At 39.3% G+C, this 17,339-nt stretch overlaps 1 protein-coding gene across 10 annotated transcripts in view; it reads left to right on the top strand.

Moving 5' to 3' along the window:
* LOC112463756 (synaptotagmin-7) overlaps positions 1–17,339 on the top strand; it is a 165,628-nt gene that overhangs the window by 136,239 nt on the left and 12,050 nt on the right. For 3 of the 10 annotated variants that reach the window (XM_025030303.1, XM_025030299.1, XM_025030304.1), the window contains 2 exons: positions 12,926–12,937; positions 17,149–17,332. In XM_025030303.1, the coding sequence (XP_024886071.1) occupies positions 12,926–12,937; positions 17,149–17,332 (196 nt within the window). Of the gene's footprint in view, positions 1–7,358; positions 7,511–12,925; positions 12,938–17,148; positions 17,333–17,339 lie in introns of all 10 variants that reach the window. The other 7 variants (XM_025030302.1, XM_025030306.1, XM_025030300.1 and 4 more) reach the window with 5 other exon arrangements.

Genomic DNA, 17,339 nt, shown 5'->3' with positions numbered 1-17,339 from the left:
ACGTAACGCATACCTGTCCCTCTCTCTCTCTTCTCCCCTCGCGCTTATATTGATTTTCAAAAGACTCGTTATCCTTCCATCGTAAAGAATCCGCGGATTAACGACGAAACTGGAGCAGGCGAGTAATTGAATAGGGGAATCGACACGGGGACGCTTTACGTGTGTGCACAGGAAAGGGAACCTGTTGCTCGCCTGTCTTCCAGCTGCCTGGCACGCAGGGCGAGCGACTTTTTACTATTCTCGCGGTTAGAGAAAGAAAGAGAGAGAGAGAGAGAGAAAGAAAGAGAAGAAGTAGCGCGTTCGTTAAATTTCCCTGGTGTCGCATCGCGGTCGCTGTAATGACCGCAACGACGTCTTAATTACCGAAGGCGTGCAAGTCCCAAAGTCATAATAACCGTCGCGTTGCAAACTTATACAAGGATGGCTTTCGGCTTTCCCGTCATCTTAGATCTCGTCGTTCCAAGGTATTACGATGGCCTTCTTTTTCCACTCCCGAGATCTTCTATTCTCTTTGATGGAGAATTTTTGGGCGGAAGTCTGTCGAAAATGCGGAGTTTGTCGCGCTCGGTATTACCATCGTGTCGCGCGAGTAAAAGCGAATGCTCTTATAGGAGAAGGTAGAAGCGGAGCCGTTCGCTTTGAAGTAAAAGCACGAAGCGAATGGATGTTCTTTATCTCGCATGAGGAATCTCTTGTTCTCGCCACGAAAAGGCCGTTTAACATCTTAAAGCGTTCGCCGGTGAACGTGTGATCGCGGGCATCAATAACAAAGAGATACGAGCATGCATGAAATTATGATTATATCGTTCTTCGCGGCATTTTCTTCGTTCTTTCTTAAATTCGCAGAGACAAACGCTTTGTTTAAAAGTATATACGAGTGCCGTTCAGACGTGTCTTTCAAGACATTTGCTCCATTTTTGTTCGTCTCCTCTATCCTGTTAGGAAAAATTTTCGACGGAACGGAAACTTTGGCCAACGTCGACGAATAGTTCTCTTTTTGTGGCAGGGATGTGCTTCAAGTAGCTACACTGTACACGGTATAAGTTTACGTCTGTAATCGAGGAGAGGAACAAAAATATTTGTTCTCAAACGAAAGCGCGAGAGTGATGTCCCCTTCTTCCCCCCTTCATGTGAAAACAGAAGAACGTTCCGCCGTTAGCAGGGGTATATTGCGCAAGACTTGTTGCGAGGCTCTTCAAGACGGTGAGACGAGAGATATTGTGTATCGAGACTCGAGCGAGCGGAAAAATTTCGAATCCTTCCGGCTTCCGGTCTGATCAATAGCAAGCCAAGCGTGCAGGAGTTTGCTGGATTCTCTCACCCCCGCGTATGCAAATGTTTACCACGTGCGTCCTGAATTTTGTTACGGAATTCCGAGAGGGAGGCTGGTGAGGATCGATCGGTATCGGACGGTATTACATCGAAGGCTTGTCAATAATCGTTCTTGCGCGGCGCAAACCGCGCCAATCGCTGGGCTTTTCAGACGGCGCTCGGAAGGGATTGTCTTTGCGGCGCGTTTCCCCGGACTAAGCGCTTAAACCGCGCAAAACCGCGGTGACTGCCAGGCCGAAAGCGATCAACGAGCCAGCCGCCGCGCCGTAAAGCTACGCGCGCGTCGTCATCGCGCGGAAACGCGACCGCGGGCACCGTACCCGGTGGCTTTGCCGCGCGCAAATCGCTCGCGGAAGAACGAATGGCACAAAGGCGGTCCCGCGTATGAACCCTAATCTAGAAGCTGGATAAACTCCACCAGCAAAGCGAGTTTCGAGTAGACGCAAACGTGCAAACGTGCGGCGCGCGCTCACATACGCGGGATTACGGTCGGCCGCCTGTCGACACTCCCACCTGTCGCTACGTATACCCAGCAGGGCACGCGAGGAATTACTCTTCGATAATCAGGCAACCAAGTCCGTCGCGCTGCGTTTATGGCACATGTTCGTCGAACCATTCGTGCCTGTCGCGGCGAACCGCAGGAGATGCGATTTTTCTCCCATTTCTATCTGCGTAGAGGAAGCTATTGGCTTTGGCAGTACGTACGAACGGTTCACCAGTACCAGACCCGGGCTCCGCTCTCTCGTAGTGGTGGTGGCTAGGATCGATCCAACCTCCTATCTTCCAACCAGCCACCATCCCCCCGTCGCCCACCGCGGTCGCGTCTCTCTCTGTCCTTTCTCTCTCGTCTCTCTATCTCTCTGTCTCTCTTTTGCTCTTTCTCTCCGTTACCCCGACCCGATGTGAACAGCCCGACGTATAGCACGTACCATCTCGAGTCCGGTCGCTCGTTTGCCCGGCCCCTAGATTCCGCAGATTTTTTTTTCGATCGATGGCACCTCGTGGGATGAGCTCTTTTCGCGAGTTATACGTAACACACCGGTCATAACCGCGTGCGAATATTCGTTTTCGATATTTATTGGGCAGCACGTTGATACGGTGCACGAGAGGGTTGGAATATATTCAGCCACGAAGTATGAATAAATCGATTGTATTGTATTGCGCTGTGTTAAGCGCTTCGAAGCGATTTAATACGTGAAGATATATTTTCGTATCGCTTTACACTTAATTTTCGTACACTACGTTTCATGAGAGTTCGCAACCAATAGATTGTCGTAAGCTTTCGATGAGTTTAACCCTTAAAGCGCACATGGGGTGTAGGATACCCCACTCCGAACTTTGTGCTCTGTTAAGTCCCATTAAAATGTCTTTTTCAATAATTTTTTAAACAATGTTAATTTTAAGAAATCGCTATAACCTTTGTTTATCCTTAAAATACATGACTTTAACTTCATTCAGAAATTTTTATGCAATAAAATAGTCAATAGCGTCGTTACAGTACATACTTAAAGACACTGGGGTATCTCATACCCCCAGTGCGCTTTACGTAATTTTTCGGAGGTGTGCGCTTTAAGGGTTAATATTGACTTGTCAATCAAGTCGTGATATCTGAAAAAGAATTTAAAGTTTTTTTTTCTTTTAAGAAGCTCTCGGAACTTGCAGCGCGGTACGGCTTCACCACTTTTTGTTGGAAACTAACCGCGGCCAGGCGGTTGCGCGAAACTTTCGGTTACCTCTACTCATTACTCGCTTTGCGTGGTATGCTACGCCTCTAGGTAGTTCCCATTAAGGTATTCGATACCTGCCGTTCGACCCGAACGTGCCAGCGATATATCCAACATGCGGGGAATCGCGTGAATGTACGAGATTCTTAGTTGATTCGCTTTAATACCTCGCTGTCTAGACAGTGGTTCGCTTGTTAATTGAATATGTTCCGGACAATCCTCTCGAGAAATGTTATCGCTGTTAGATTGTTATATGATTTCAGGGAAAGTTAACGGACGTATCAACTGATTTGTTATTTATATACGTCACAAACAGACAATAGTGCGGTGGTTTCATTATTATTCCTGTCGGCTACCGGTAACGCTAACTAACGTTTTCTAATTCCAAGCCATCTCGTCTAACTTTGACGAATCTAACTTGAATGAAGCTATCTTGATCAACCTTGATTTCATTAATAGATTAAGACGAGATACAAAATCATTGCACATCTGAAAGCTAAGAGATGAGATAACTTCAAGGCTGAATACCGCCTCATAAACTTTATTTGCTTCGACTGATTGAATAATTGAATCTGTTCTACAACAAAGTCTGATGTTTGTAATTTACGAGGATTACCTAAGGAGAAGTCACGATTACAGTACATAAGAGACAGCGATCGAGTAAAATGCGAGTAAGAGACAAAAACTTATTTTTATTTTAAGGCGATAACGTGTCACATTCCATAACATATGTCGTGTAATTTCTCATATCTTGGAAATTATATTCAGCAAACGATTATTATATCTCTTGCGTTCTGTGTCGTGAGTTGTTATGATAATTACATCGTTGATAACGTAGCATTTTTCTTCGCCGGAGCAGTATTAGCATTCCTGTTCCGTTATGCGTTCTTAAAATGTTTCTAAGCACGGAACGGGCGTTATTCACTTTTAGCATTTGACATCTCGATAACGAGTTATTTCTGTCTACGGGTGCACGATAAAAAGGAATAATTATTTTAACGTCCCCGGGGGGGGGGGGCATGAAGTTCGTGTTCGTTCTGTAAAAATAGATAATATTTGTAACTTTACGAATTGCCGTAGTCTCAAGAGCGCTCTTGCACAATTTGAATGTCCAATTCGTAACACGTGCCTCAACGGTACCCTTCTTAATACTGATGTTCGGCTGAATTTTGAAAATCTAAATAATAACGTACCGTACGCCTGTCAGTAGTTTCTGTCGAAGCTTCATTTGAATCCGACCAACTAGCTATCTATATTAAAATCTTAGTTCTGGAATCGCATCGCGCACGAACTTCGTAGAATTCTTACCCTTAATTTCGAACAGCCGGAAACGATCGGAGGAAGACGGCTCTGCATAACTTAGAGGAATTTACATTGTGTTCGTACATTCCGGGAGACGAAAGAAGTAAGTTTAATACGAAAGAGAGAACTAGAGAGAGAGAGAGAGAGAGAGGAGGGGGGAGGGAGGGAGAGGGAAAGAGCCTTGCGCGATGTCTGAATTCATAATTTGTCTCTTCAAACTTTCTGCCGATTCAAATTTATTGCTTATCTCGCGCGTCAGATTTCCATCTGCAGAAATAGGCGTTACGAAAAAATAAAAAATTAGCAGAGAACATTAATTAAGAAATTTGAACTGGCATATAGCGTGTGCTCTGTTGATCTTATTCCGCACTTAGACCACACGTTTTCGACCTTTATTTGTCTAGATTTTACGGAAGATTGGGAACAGATATTTGCGACGTTATAGACAGAGGTGTACACGATTTATTCGATGAATCCTACCAATTTTTCCGCAGCTACGTTGCTGCTTAATGTCTCAACTTCGTTCCGCAAGAAGTTCCTTCTTTCCCATCGGATAAAACTCGCGCACCCTCGTGCTTTTCAGCCATTTCTCATTGGTGTGGTCGCGCGGTGGACCACAAAAGCTGCAGCGCCCATCGGAAAAAGTTTTCCTTACTTGGTCATTATATCGAGCGAAGAAAGTTGCCGCCGTCTACGTTCGTTAGCGCGCTAACCGCCGTGTACGCCTCGCTAAATTGCTTGTTGAAACTCATTAAAACAGTTTCACACACATGACGCGCGTACATAATCGTTAAAAGCGCGGCATTATTGAATATTGACGCAAACGAGGCGACGGCGTCGGCGAAATACAATATTTCGCTAATTTAAAATCGTGACTTAATCACGTCGCCGTCAATTACTACACGCGGTAAGATGTGTCCCGCAAATTTGCGCTACCTCTTTTGACAAGTGCGAACAGTTCTTGCTTCTTAGTACCTCCGCAAATACGGCTCTTTTAATTAAGCGAAACCTTTTAATTACGCCCTTCTGAACAAGAGAGGAAAATAACCGTATTCTTAAATCCTTTTGTTCTCTGGAAATAACAGAGTTTTAAGAATTTCGTTCCCTTCACTTATTCTCAAAGCGCAAAAAGAATGATTTATGCATCCACGATCCACGAGAAGTATAACACACACACGTACATACGAATATCTTTGAAATTTTTTATCTAAGATATCGGATCGTTTTAGATCTCTTCATGTTTCATGCAAAGTTCTGGATATTAGCCTGCATTTGAAAGCGTGTATGTGGATGCGTTCTTTGTCGCGATCAAATGCTTAAAAATCCATCTTTATCATATTAAAAAATACTTCACATCCACATGTAACGCATGAACTTCTATACCTATATGACGTCGCCAGATGTCGGCGATAAATATGATGTTGCTCTTTTATCGCTGTCGTGATGTGCAATATTTTCCGGCAATTGGTGTCACCACATGTTCACCTTATCCTACCGAGCATTCGTAAATCATTTTTATATCTCGTATGCGTTAACCAATTTTGTCGAAATCCTGCGTCGCGATTAGTAACAGACGTTTTAAATTAATCTTGATTTCCTTTTCTCTTAAAATATTAAAATACATAAACGTAATATTATTCGTTGGACAAAAAACTTCTCTCGAATATTTTTCTCATCTCTCGTGACACTAGATTCGTACATCACTTCGATACTTAATCTCGATGTAATCTCAGCACGCGACTGTAGTCTGAAAAGTTTGTACTTAAACGATCCCAGTCAATTACATTTCAATTTATACGTTGATGTTGATGCTAACCATACGTTGTAATAATTCACAAAAGATAGTCAATTCTCATTGTTCCGTTTGTTTAATTTAATGAGGGACGCATATCTAATGATTTGGCGTCATAACTGTAACATTTAGTGAAGTAACTCTTTATCGGTCAATAATTATGGTGACATTAATATTATCTACCACTCAATCGATGAAAATGCACCGTGTTTGTCGATTCGTGCATTAAACAGCCGCGTAACTGATTGTATGACACGTATTATGTGAACTAATTGTACAGTCTCTATTTGATTGTGTCGCAGGCCCTGTTACAAAATACAGTATATTATAACAATACAATACGTTACAATACATCGTGCAGATTTTATTAATCTCCAGCGCGGACTACACCATTGTGGTCGTGCAGATTAAAATTTAATAATTAAGCGTATGATATTTCAATTTCAGTTAGTTTAATAATCGCTCGAATTTTTCCGACTTAAGTATTGCAAATTGTGGCCAGTTCTTAATTTAGATTTCGTACGCATAAACAAGAATACAATTTGTACATATATACGGTGTCCGACAATCCGCGAGCGTAATAATGAAAATTAAAAATTTAAAGAGAGGATCATTATTTCTTACAATTTCTCCATTTTATACGTTATATATTTCCGTAATTAGATATAAAAGAGCAGAGGGAGAGAGAATAAAATTTTCTTAGAAGAGAATTAACTGAAGTACATAAAGTTAACTGAAGAAAATGGCTTTTTTATCTTTACCGTCCAGTCGCCGCTCCGAGACTTACTTCGTCGAAAATGCTTCATTTAAACCTACTTATAAACTGAAAAATTAACGATGTCTTGTCATTAGAAGAGCTAACATCAAATTTTGCATTAATCGGATTATACGGCAAACGTGCTCTCTGCGAATTTTATACAACAAAAATTTTATAGAGAACATATTTGACGTGTAATTCACGTTTACTCTCGAATTTGACATCCGCTCTTTGGGATCCAGGGGAGAGATTAAATATGTATATTTCTATGAAATTTACATCTGCATGTACAGTAAATAATAAAGCAATATCGGTCGATCGCCCGTATCGCGCTTTATTTTCTTTCGAATTTTGCGATTTTGTACAAATGGATGACGTATCGTTAACGAGGATTAACGTCGAGAGCGATGCAAGAATCGCTCGAAATATGTGTTAAATTCACCTCGCCCAGGTACGCGGACTGGAATTTCCATGAAAGTACTAGCAACCTCTAGTGAGATTAGATTAGCTGATTGAGATTCGTCGGAACGTGAAAATTATGTGGGCCGCAGTGTCAAGATCGTTGGAGATACTCGTTGCCTTCTTCGAATACTACACTACCAGGTAAGACTCCCGTCTACGTGTACACAGCTATACGTATTTCTATGAAGACGAGCAAGTAGCATTCAGCTGCGAGGCTATAAGTGCACATTTAGAGACAGGCGACATATAGACAGCGCAGTACAAATTTCTACAGCTCGTTGCCTGCGATAATAGAAGACTTTATACAGAATGAGAAACCTATAGAAGAGCCTCCAGCGCGCGCTCGAATTAGGAACATTTGAAATAATTAAGCGACATTAATTGCGATTGCGACATTATAATTAAATGCCTTATATATTGATTAAAATTTTACACGAAACATGATGTAAAATATTGACGTGTTTGACATTCTATACGAAACGGGAAACCATTTATTCTTTTCTTCTCAAATTTAATTACGTTAAATTTTACATACTTTTCTGATACATGATATTCGAAATGAAAATATTCTAGGATGCTTTTGAGATTGTTGAAAGATTAAAAAGCTTAATTACTATAACCTATACAGATACATTAAGTATCATAATTAATGTGTATATTGACACGTGACGTAATAGTTATTTTTTTATATTTTTATTTTATACTTTTCGCGTTGGTATGGTATTAATATTTTTGATACCTCGATATTCGGTATACGCGGCACAGGACTAATATTTTTCGCGCAATATACGCAATATATTTGCCATTTTTTAAACGCAGTGCTATATATTCTTTTCCTTAATAGACATGGCCAGTAAAATGTACAGAGCCGGACGGTTTGTCTTTCATAAACGTTGACCTTCTCTCGGAACGGTTTCTCGGACATAAACACGGCGAAATAGTGTCAGAAAAGATGCATAAAAGCCTTTTCAGCGTCTTTCATGCTTCCCGCGTCACCGTGACAGTTTTAGAGCTCTGGAAAAACGCAGCGGTATAGGGTTAAGGGCCACAGGAGTGCGGTGTATCAGCGTGAGAATGTTCTCCGCACTTCGATGGTCCTCAAGGACGTCCCGTCGAGCACGAACAATTTTGGAATATGCATCGGGATCTTTCTCTCGGTGGCCGTCCTCGATTTGAAAATATTCGAGACTAGCAGCCGAAGCGTTCTCGTGACACCCGGAGAAGCATCGTGAAATGGCAACCCGTCGCTCCCGGCTCCCGATTCCAGTATTTTCAGTGCCTTTTTGCGACGACAGGAGCAATTTCTGCTCTTTTGCCAAGTGTCGTAACGTTCTCGACCTAATACAAAATAGGAGTGAGAAAACTGGCGAATCCGCGCCATTTGCACACTCAGCTGACACAATATTTTTTATTTATTGAAACGATCGGCGCCGTAATAACGTCGTATATTTCGCGAAAGTATCGTTGGCGAGGAAAGATTGGTGTGATTTTTTAATAAAATAAGACACACCTGTGACTTACTTTATATACAACTTATTTTTCATCACATAAAATATCTTCATTTTTTTTATGGCAAATAATAGTATCGCCGGGAAGAATTCGTTTGCTTTAAAAAGATGCAAATGTCGTAATTAGAAAATATGTTTCTTCAGGTGAGTGTCTTTTACAATTTTAAGTTAAAGTAGTTCAAGTTGGAGAGTTACAGAGACTAACTTCCTACATTAGCCTAATTAAATTCATGTCGTTATGAATAAAAAAAAGACGCAATTTACGGTGTTTCTATTTTACGCTCTAACATCACAATGGGAAATATCTGCCGACTGCTTTTGGAACAGCATGACGTTTCCGGTGGCAGCGTTGCAATAATGTAACTGAAATGTTAAGGTAACATCGTCGGTAGGTTCACGATTCAGCAACAGATTGAGTACACACGCGCATACTAGAATGATAACGCCGTTAAATTAATCACGTATTGTCGTCGAAACACGTTAGGGAATAATGAACGGGTGACGCGGTGAATCGAAATTGGCAACTCGAAATTACATCAAATAATGAATCGAAAGCAAAACGGTTATTTATTTTATAATAACTTATTATAATTAATCCTTTTTTTTACATCGGTTAAAACGTATTTTATACGAAATGGGAAACGAGATAACCAAATTTAATTTGCTTTCCTTATCAAATTTAATCATATTAAATTATAGAAAAAATGTAATGTAGGAGATGATTATAATTAAAAAATGCACGCAAGTTTTAATAAAAGAAAGATATGAGATATGCAGGGAGGTAATACTACCGATAACAATATTATCAATGATTTTATTTTTCATTTTTTTTTTATTACGATAGAGGGATCGAGTTTCTCTTAGATATGATTTTATTAAAGTTCTATTCTGCGACGTACTTTTTATCATCGTTGGTTTAATATTTCCAACTTAATAAATTTCTCTAAGATTACTTTACCCGACTTAAATGTCTGATATAGAACTCGATGTAGAGTCTGCAAACACAAAAATTTCTGTTTTAATTTATCTCTGTAATATTTAAGCCCAATTAGTTTCTGAAATAATTTTGATCGACAAAGCTCTCCGGAGATATTTTTTAGCAAGAGTTATGATACATGATAAATAAAAAGAATTGCAAAATGGAATTTTACTTTAATGAACATAAAATTGCAGCAATCAGCGTATATCCAATTAATCATTCATTTTTCATTAATTTATTTTTGTGTGTGTTTTACGTTGTATATTCGTTGCTCGCTCTTCACATCGAGTTAAATCGAGTGTGGCGAAAGAGCGGCGGCATATGCGCGCCATTTTCGTTCTTATATTGTACTCCACTTGTAACTTTATCGATTAACCTGTAGAGTACGTGTACGTGTAGAATACGTGTACTATATACAAACGTTATTAATTTGTGGAACACCATGTTGGGGTATCTGACGAAACAATATGAGTCACTTTAATGTTTCATATGATCGTACATTATTATTTTCACCTTTTTGTACAGATTTCTTATACCTTACTTAAATATATCATTTTAGTTTCTTTAGAATCGCCACATTTCTGGTACATTCCAAACGAGACAAAAGGAACATCTTTTTTTGTAGTAAAAAATTCTGACTTAAGGAGATATTCTGAAACTTAAAAAAAGCAATTAGTCTTTTTAAGATAAAGGTTTATTGTATTAACAATATATATAGCGCTATAATTTCTCGCAACAATAGTGCAATGTGCAACGAACGATGTGCGAATGAACGTGAAGGGATCGATTAGGAGAGTTTAGATAGGAGAAGTTTCTTCATGGTCGTAATATGATCGCGTAATAGAACGCTGAAACAATGATTGTAATCCAAACTACAAGAAAATGTAGCTTTTCGTAAGTGAGATAAAAACGTCCCGACGGGGACGATCCCAGTTGACGATCCCAGTGTATAACTTTTCTCTTTACGTATATATTTTTTCCCCCCTAAAATTATTGATCTGACAGCTATAGTTTTTTCAATATTATAGACTCAAATTGATGAAAAATTAAAGAATTATCCGGCCAAACTTCAAGAAGTGAGAAGATATAAATTTTAAAGCGTAAAAGTGAAATATCGGCAGAGTTTTATTATATTTATTATTATATTACTGTAGGCAAATTTCTATAAATATACTTAATTTATAGCATTATATATATCATTATAGATAATTAAGTATATAATAAACATATCATCTAGCGTTTTATTATAATAAAAATATTTTTTTAACAGAAATCTTCACTATGTTTAATAAACGTATTGATTTCCCATATATTGGATGAATTTTAATTTTAAATCGCGGATTTAGGTTGTGATTTTAAATTGCAAAATATTTGATGCAAAGTTTATTATTTCGCGGATTTCATAAATCCTTCTATATATGAATTTAAAACTTGAAGATATCGGACCGACCGTAGCGTCGATTCGTTAGGATAAAAATGGCTGCTTAATCCCGAAAGTTTTTTTAGTTAAAACAAATAGAACAATACCAAGCGCATATATCGATTTCCGTATATGCGTGCACCTCTATCTTTAATATGGTAACGTATGTAATGCAAGCCGAGCGAAACGTTGTTGTATGGCTGATTTAATATCAAAACTTCCACGGTATCGTCCGTGAGATCGCATATTGTATCCCGTAGTATGTTGTTCATTTATCAGTACATGTATCTATTTTCGTTTCAGAGTTACTGAATTCCTAACAAATACACGCACGTGCGCACACATACGCACATGGTATAATTCCGCAATAATGCGAAGTCAAATGTGGTTATTGAATATCGATGGGCGTTCCGCGGTTATGTGGTCATAAAGGATATACCCTAAGAAACGAGTTAATGGTCTGCATAATCGATTCACGGACGTATAATATGAAAAAGAAACTAAATATATTTTTTTGCTCAGAAATTACGAAGCTTTTGTACTTTAATGTTTTTCAGCCTATTTGTAATTATCAGTTACATCGCGCGGTGTATTATTATACACCGCGCGCGTGATATATTGCACAGATTTTTACTCGATTTTCAAGAGATTTAAATAAATCTGAAATTAATAATATTATATACTGGCTACAATAATATAATAATAGCGGCTGATAAAAGACTCATTAATATTCTCTACATGATACGTTGTTCTCTTTCTAAAAAAGTAATAATAATTTATATTAATAAGTAAATACGATATTAATACGAGATATCCCATTCTGATTGTCTCATTGGATGACCTATTACTTACAAATTAGATAGTTTCTGATTGACTTTTACACATCTGTGAAAAGTTTATGTACACACACGCGTAGAAGTTTGATCAAACTTTATCTCTAAGCTGAAAAGTTCAAAATGATGAACCGAGATGAAAATGGATTCTGAAATAAGTGATGTAATTATTATCGATGGTTGACACTATTATTTACAAATTACCCACCGACAATTCTTACGAGGTAGCGACGCGAGGATTAATTTTACGTCGCGCAGTTATAAAAATACAGCCGTATCCAACGTTAATAAAATTATTACGATTATTCGATTATTATTTTTCCTTTCTGCTGAATTTCCGTTTTTAACGAATGAGACGGCAATTAATTCCGAGCACCCACAAACACATTCTGGGTATTGAAACTGCTTTGTGCCCGAGTTAGCTGGCGACATCGCGTCTTCGTTAACTGCAGTTTGCTGCAGTGTTTGGTCGACGATATTTCTCAGTATCGCATAATCTGTAAGCTGTCGAGACTTGCAATACGAATTCCACACGTCAAGAACCGTCCTTGATCGTGTCAGTGCACGTATTTTTTCCCTCTTTGTGACTCTCTTCGCTCCTAATTTGAGATTGTAATAAGCGATGTCTTTTAAGCGACGTTTAATGTTGTGTGTTGTCTCTCCGAGTTGGTGCGATGCTCCTTTTTATCCCTGCCCGATGTCACGAACTCATATCGTCGTGCGGCGTGTGCCTGTGTACGTGTGCCCAGTTAATTAATTAATCACTGATCTTTTTCTGTTTCATGCCTCGTTTCACTGTAACGATCGGAACCGCAGAGCGCAATTAGAGTAAGTATGAACGACTTGTGTGAGTTAAAAAGCGACACTTTTAACGAACGATTCATTGTTCTATGCTGCGCTTCATTTAACTCTTCTCTTCCTATCTTCTCTTCCGATTTCTCTTCTCTAACGGATTACACTGTCCACCGATCGGCGCTACTTTAACTGCGTAAGTAGTCCCACTTCGTCGGGGAAGCTCGTACGGCTTCCCCGTCTTGCCCGTTGATGAGCATCGATGACTACTATACGCGACGCCTGTTTGTTTTGTCTGTAGTCGGCGTTTGTATTCACGACAAACTCCTCTACACTCCTCTACACTTTTCGAACTACTATCTTCTGTCTGCCTGTCTGCTATCGTACTGTCACGTGTTTCTCACAGTCTATTAGTAGTGATAGCGCTTTCTGCTCGAGGATGTCCAGATCGATCGGTGCTCGGATCACCACTGGATTTACCTCACTCTTTACTCTCGGACCGCACTGTTATTGTTCGCCTGCATAAATACACACCATGCGATACATACACGCCTGCTATCGAATAGATATGGAAGATCTTGTTTGTACGGCCAGCGACTAACAGCATTTACAGTACAAACGTTCGCTGTTACCGTTACAGGAATATACAATTTTTTAGTAGTTACTGGTCAACATCATTCAATCAATGTGTCTCAACAGTCGGGAAAAAAAATGAAAAATGTTGCATGTACGCAAATATCGTTAGCGAAATGAGATGGTATAAAATCTCGCTTGATGGCATAAAATTTCAAAATGAAAATGAAATGAAAAAATCTTGAAAAGAGTTCGCACATGTTGTAATAATTTCGTATTTTTATTATGGGTTCAGCAAGTAATCTGGGACGAAATTAATTACAAAAATTAATTACGATAAAAAGGACCAAACTTGATTTCCGCCGACGCGATTTGCTAATTACGCGTCGTCCTCTCGTGGGCTCAGAATTTTTGAATGCGACTCCGTGCATTATGCTATTTACACGTGGCAAGAGCTGATAAATACGAATATACGCCGCGGCGAAACCTTCGTTGCCACAGTATTCTCATAAAACTTAGTTCCGCGAGCGCGCGGTCCGCCATTCATCAGGCTGAATATAATGAGCCTCTCCAGCTGTGCATCCGCTCGAGTCCGTTGAATCCCGTATACATACGGTTTCTAGTTACGCGCTGTCGAGCCACGGCTGAAAACAACGTGTCGCAGACGTTTCCGTTATCGCTCGGCACGATTTACCTATTGTGCGCTCTTAACCTTTTGCAAATGCGCTTAAATGCCGCGTTCGCTTGTCGCGTTAGTTCGAATTACAAGTCCGAAGCTCTCTTGTGCGCCGGCACAAGTGTCCAGGCGGTTTGCTAAATCAAGGGAAATCCGCAAATTTCCCGTTTGCCCGGAGGTTTATTAATAAAATGGACGATATCTTATTGTAATTATCGTTCATGACGTAGTTACTGAGAATTGGCTGTAATATTGGAACAATATTGAGCAATTAGTGAGAAATCGGAATTTGCAATTAGTGATTAAACCGGAATTTCATCGCGGAAAGTCGTATTTTAAGACACGAGAACATTCGCGAGATATATATTAATTTTCGCATTTACAGCGTTATTCCATTTCTGCTATATTATGTTTTAAACGATAGACTCTTTTAGTCATTTTGAAACCAATTTGGGGGAATGTCGGGGAGATTGGTAGTGTGCGTCTTTTCGACCTTTTGACATTCTGAAATACTCCATTAGATTGAAAGTAACAACTGATAGTAATAATTATCGAATTTAATTATAATTTATAATTTTAATTTTATTTTATCTTGTACGAGACAATTTCGTTAACATATATTTTATATTTTAATTAAATGTACAAAACGAGATAAGAGAATTTTTTATTTTATGAAGATTGTGATTCAATATCTCTTTTATTCAATTTCTTGTAAATGCATGAAATACATGTACCATCTTATACTGAACTCATTCTGTATCGGAACGCAGAGACGCGGCAGCATTAATTTTTATAAAAAACCTATTTGATTAACCCTCAGCGGTATTGCCAACGATGTAGGACGAATTAACGCGCATTTCATCAATATTCATCATCAATATTAGTAAACTTTTCCGTGATTCGCCTAAACGTATCTCCCGCGGAGTATTACGTGTGGTTCTTATTTCGCATCTATATAGTTTTTCGTTTAGCATAAAAAGCATTTTGCATTCACGAGAAAGCATTTTTGTAATCAATCGTTTTGATACGCTACGACAACGACGGTCATCTAAAATTTTAAATTTATGCCGGCTGTCGCATCCATCAGGTATCTCGCGATGCACTTTTCTGTACTCTCCGTGTGCGCGCGGATTTTTTTCTCATTCTTATTTATGAGTTATGAATAAAGAATCGCGGTAAATAAGGAAGCTCGTCGATCCGGTAAAATATATCCGTTATGCATGAGAGCTGCCGTTAATCGGATAAAAGGAATTTATGCGAATGTGTATTTTTCCCTTTCGTATATCTGCAGGGATGGGCGGAGAGGGAGGAAGTTACGGTTCAGGGTTCAGCGACGGGATTAATTTCTGCGAGATGCGTAAAAAGCACGAGACTGCATTTTTTGCATTTTATACGAACAACATGGATATTGACGTTTTAAATAATTTAAATGATGTAATAGATTTGCAGATTATTTAAATGCGTACCTGCAAATTAGAGCTTATATAAAAAAGCATGCGAATGCTGTGAGTATAACAAATTTAATTGGTATAACATTAACGAAGGTATACAACGCGTTTGTTATATCTTCGGCTGTTTAGCAGAATAGTGTTTATTCGTTTCGTTGGAGTTTGATATACATATACGATATTAATTTGCATAGAGAGATCAATAGTTATTCTTTCAATGTCTTGCGTGATTTATACATCAATCATGGAGCTTGAACACATATACGATTTCTACATTTCGATATTAACAAGCGCAACTTGACGTTACTGGATGACGTAATCACCTTTCTTTTCGTTTTGTAGGGCTTGCAATTATTCATTTTTACTCTATAGAACAGACGAGACCATTAGCGTTTCTCCATATCGAGCATTTTTTTCGCCTGCATACTCGCAACGATTTTTCCTCCCTATTTTTTTTATATACGTATACATGCCGTGAATTCATTTTTCTTCTGCCGTATGGCTTCAGCCGTTCTACACAGTTATGGAAGCTCTGCAGTTGCGACTGGTAGTAAACAGCAACTATTAATAAGCCGACGACATGCTGGAAGCGTATCGGCTTGCGTGTGCCTGCGAGAGAACGCTGTCTCGATTAGCGGCATAGTGTGTTCGCAGTAGATGCGATACAGTAGTCGGAGCGATAAGATTTATCTAGATCCTAGGTCGCCTATTATGCCTAACATACGTTACAGTAACGTATCGTTGGGATGTACGCCACCGTTGATAAGCTTGTGCATGCATCACACGGGGCGAGCAAGACTCCATTCCCCCTGACTGTCAGCAAGTTCCGAATCAATCGAACGTTTCTAAAGCGTTATCTTCGGTACAGTGCAATGGCAATATTTATCTCGTTAGGCTTTTCACGCTAATTCGTTCAGCGTCATGTAAAATGAAACGCGGTGGGCAATTGTCATAAATAATTGTGGGCGACAGATTTTTAATTGTGCGAATGCGCGCAGCTCGCCTGAGTCGAGATCGAACAATCGCGCAATTACCGCTATTCGTGATTCTAGATTAATCAATTGGATATTTAATTTGATCGAATATTTAATATTCCCAAAGTGTATAAAATTATAATACAGTAATAGGAAAAACCATGCTGTGGGTATGTGAAAGCTGAAATATGTGTTTGTAGAGAATTGTACTTATAGATCAACATTTTAAAAGGAATTTTACAATGAAAAATAATGTAAAACGAGCATAAGAAACTTATTCTCTCTAATAATTACATTAAAAAATGATATGGTATAAAAGACAAGTACGTTACAATTTGAAAATTACAAGCCTTCCTGGTGATAATTATAATTAGACTTTGGGGTTTGATAAACATTGTCAAGTTTTGCTTTGGTATCTTTTCAACGCTGCCACAGACAATTCTGCGATGACGCCGCTCTGCTTGAAAAGTGAAGGGAGGCGAAAGGAGGAGAAAAGACAAAGACGTTACATCGGGGATGAATGCGGGGCGTAGACGATGTAACGTGATAAATTTTGCATTTTTTTTTCTTTTCCAGGACGACCGGTAGTCCTTCTAGCAAATCTCCAGCAGGTGGTAGCGGCGGTCCCGCGAGCGGTGCGGCAGGAGCAACAGCGGCACCAGGAAGCGGCGCCAGCAATGCCGGAAGCGCGGAACCCCGTACACCAACCACTGGGCCGCAGAACAAGCAGCTGCAGAATGTCAAAGGAGAACACCCCTCGGTAAAAC

This window comes from Temnothorax curvispinosus, unplaced genomic scaffold (genome assembly GCF_003070985.1).
Source record: "Temnothorax curvispinosus isolate PA1 unplaced genomic scaffold, ASM307098v1 QBEX01013630.1, whole genome shotgun sequence".
Lineage (NCBI taxonomy): Eukaryota > Metazoa > Arthropoda > Insecta > Hymenoptera > Formicidae > Temnothorax > Temnothorax curvispinosus.
This window is presented reverse-complemented; position numbering and strand designations above follow the sequence as displayed.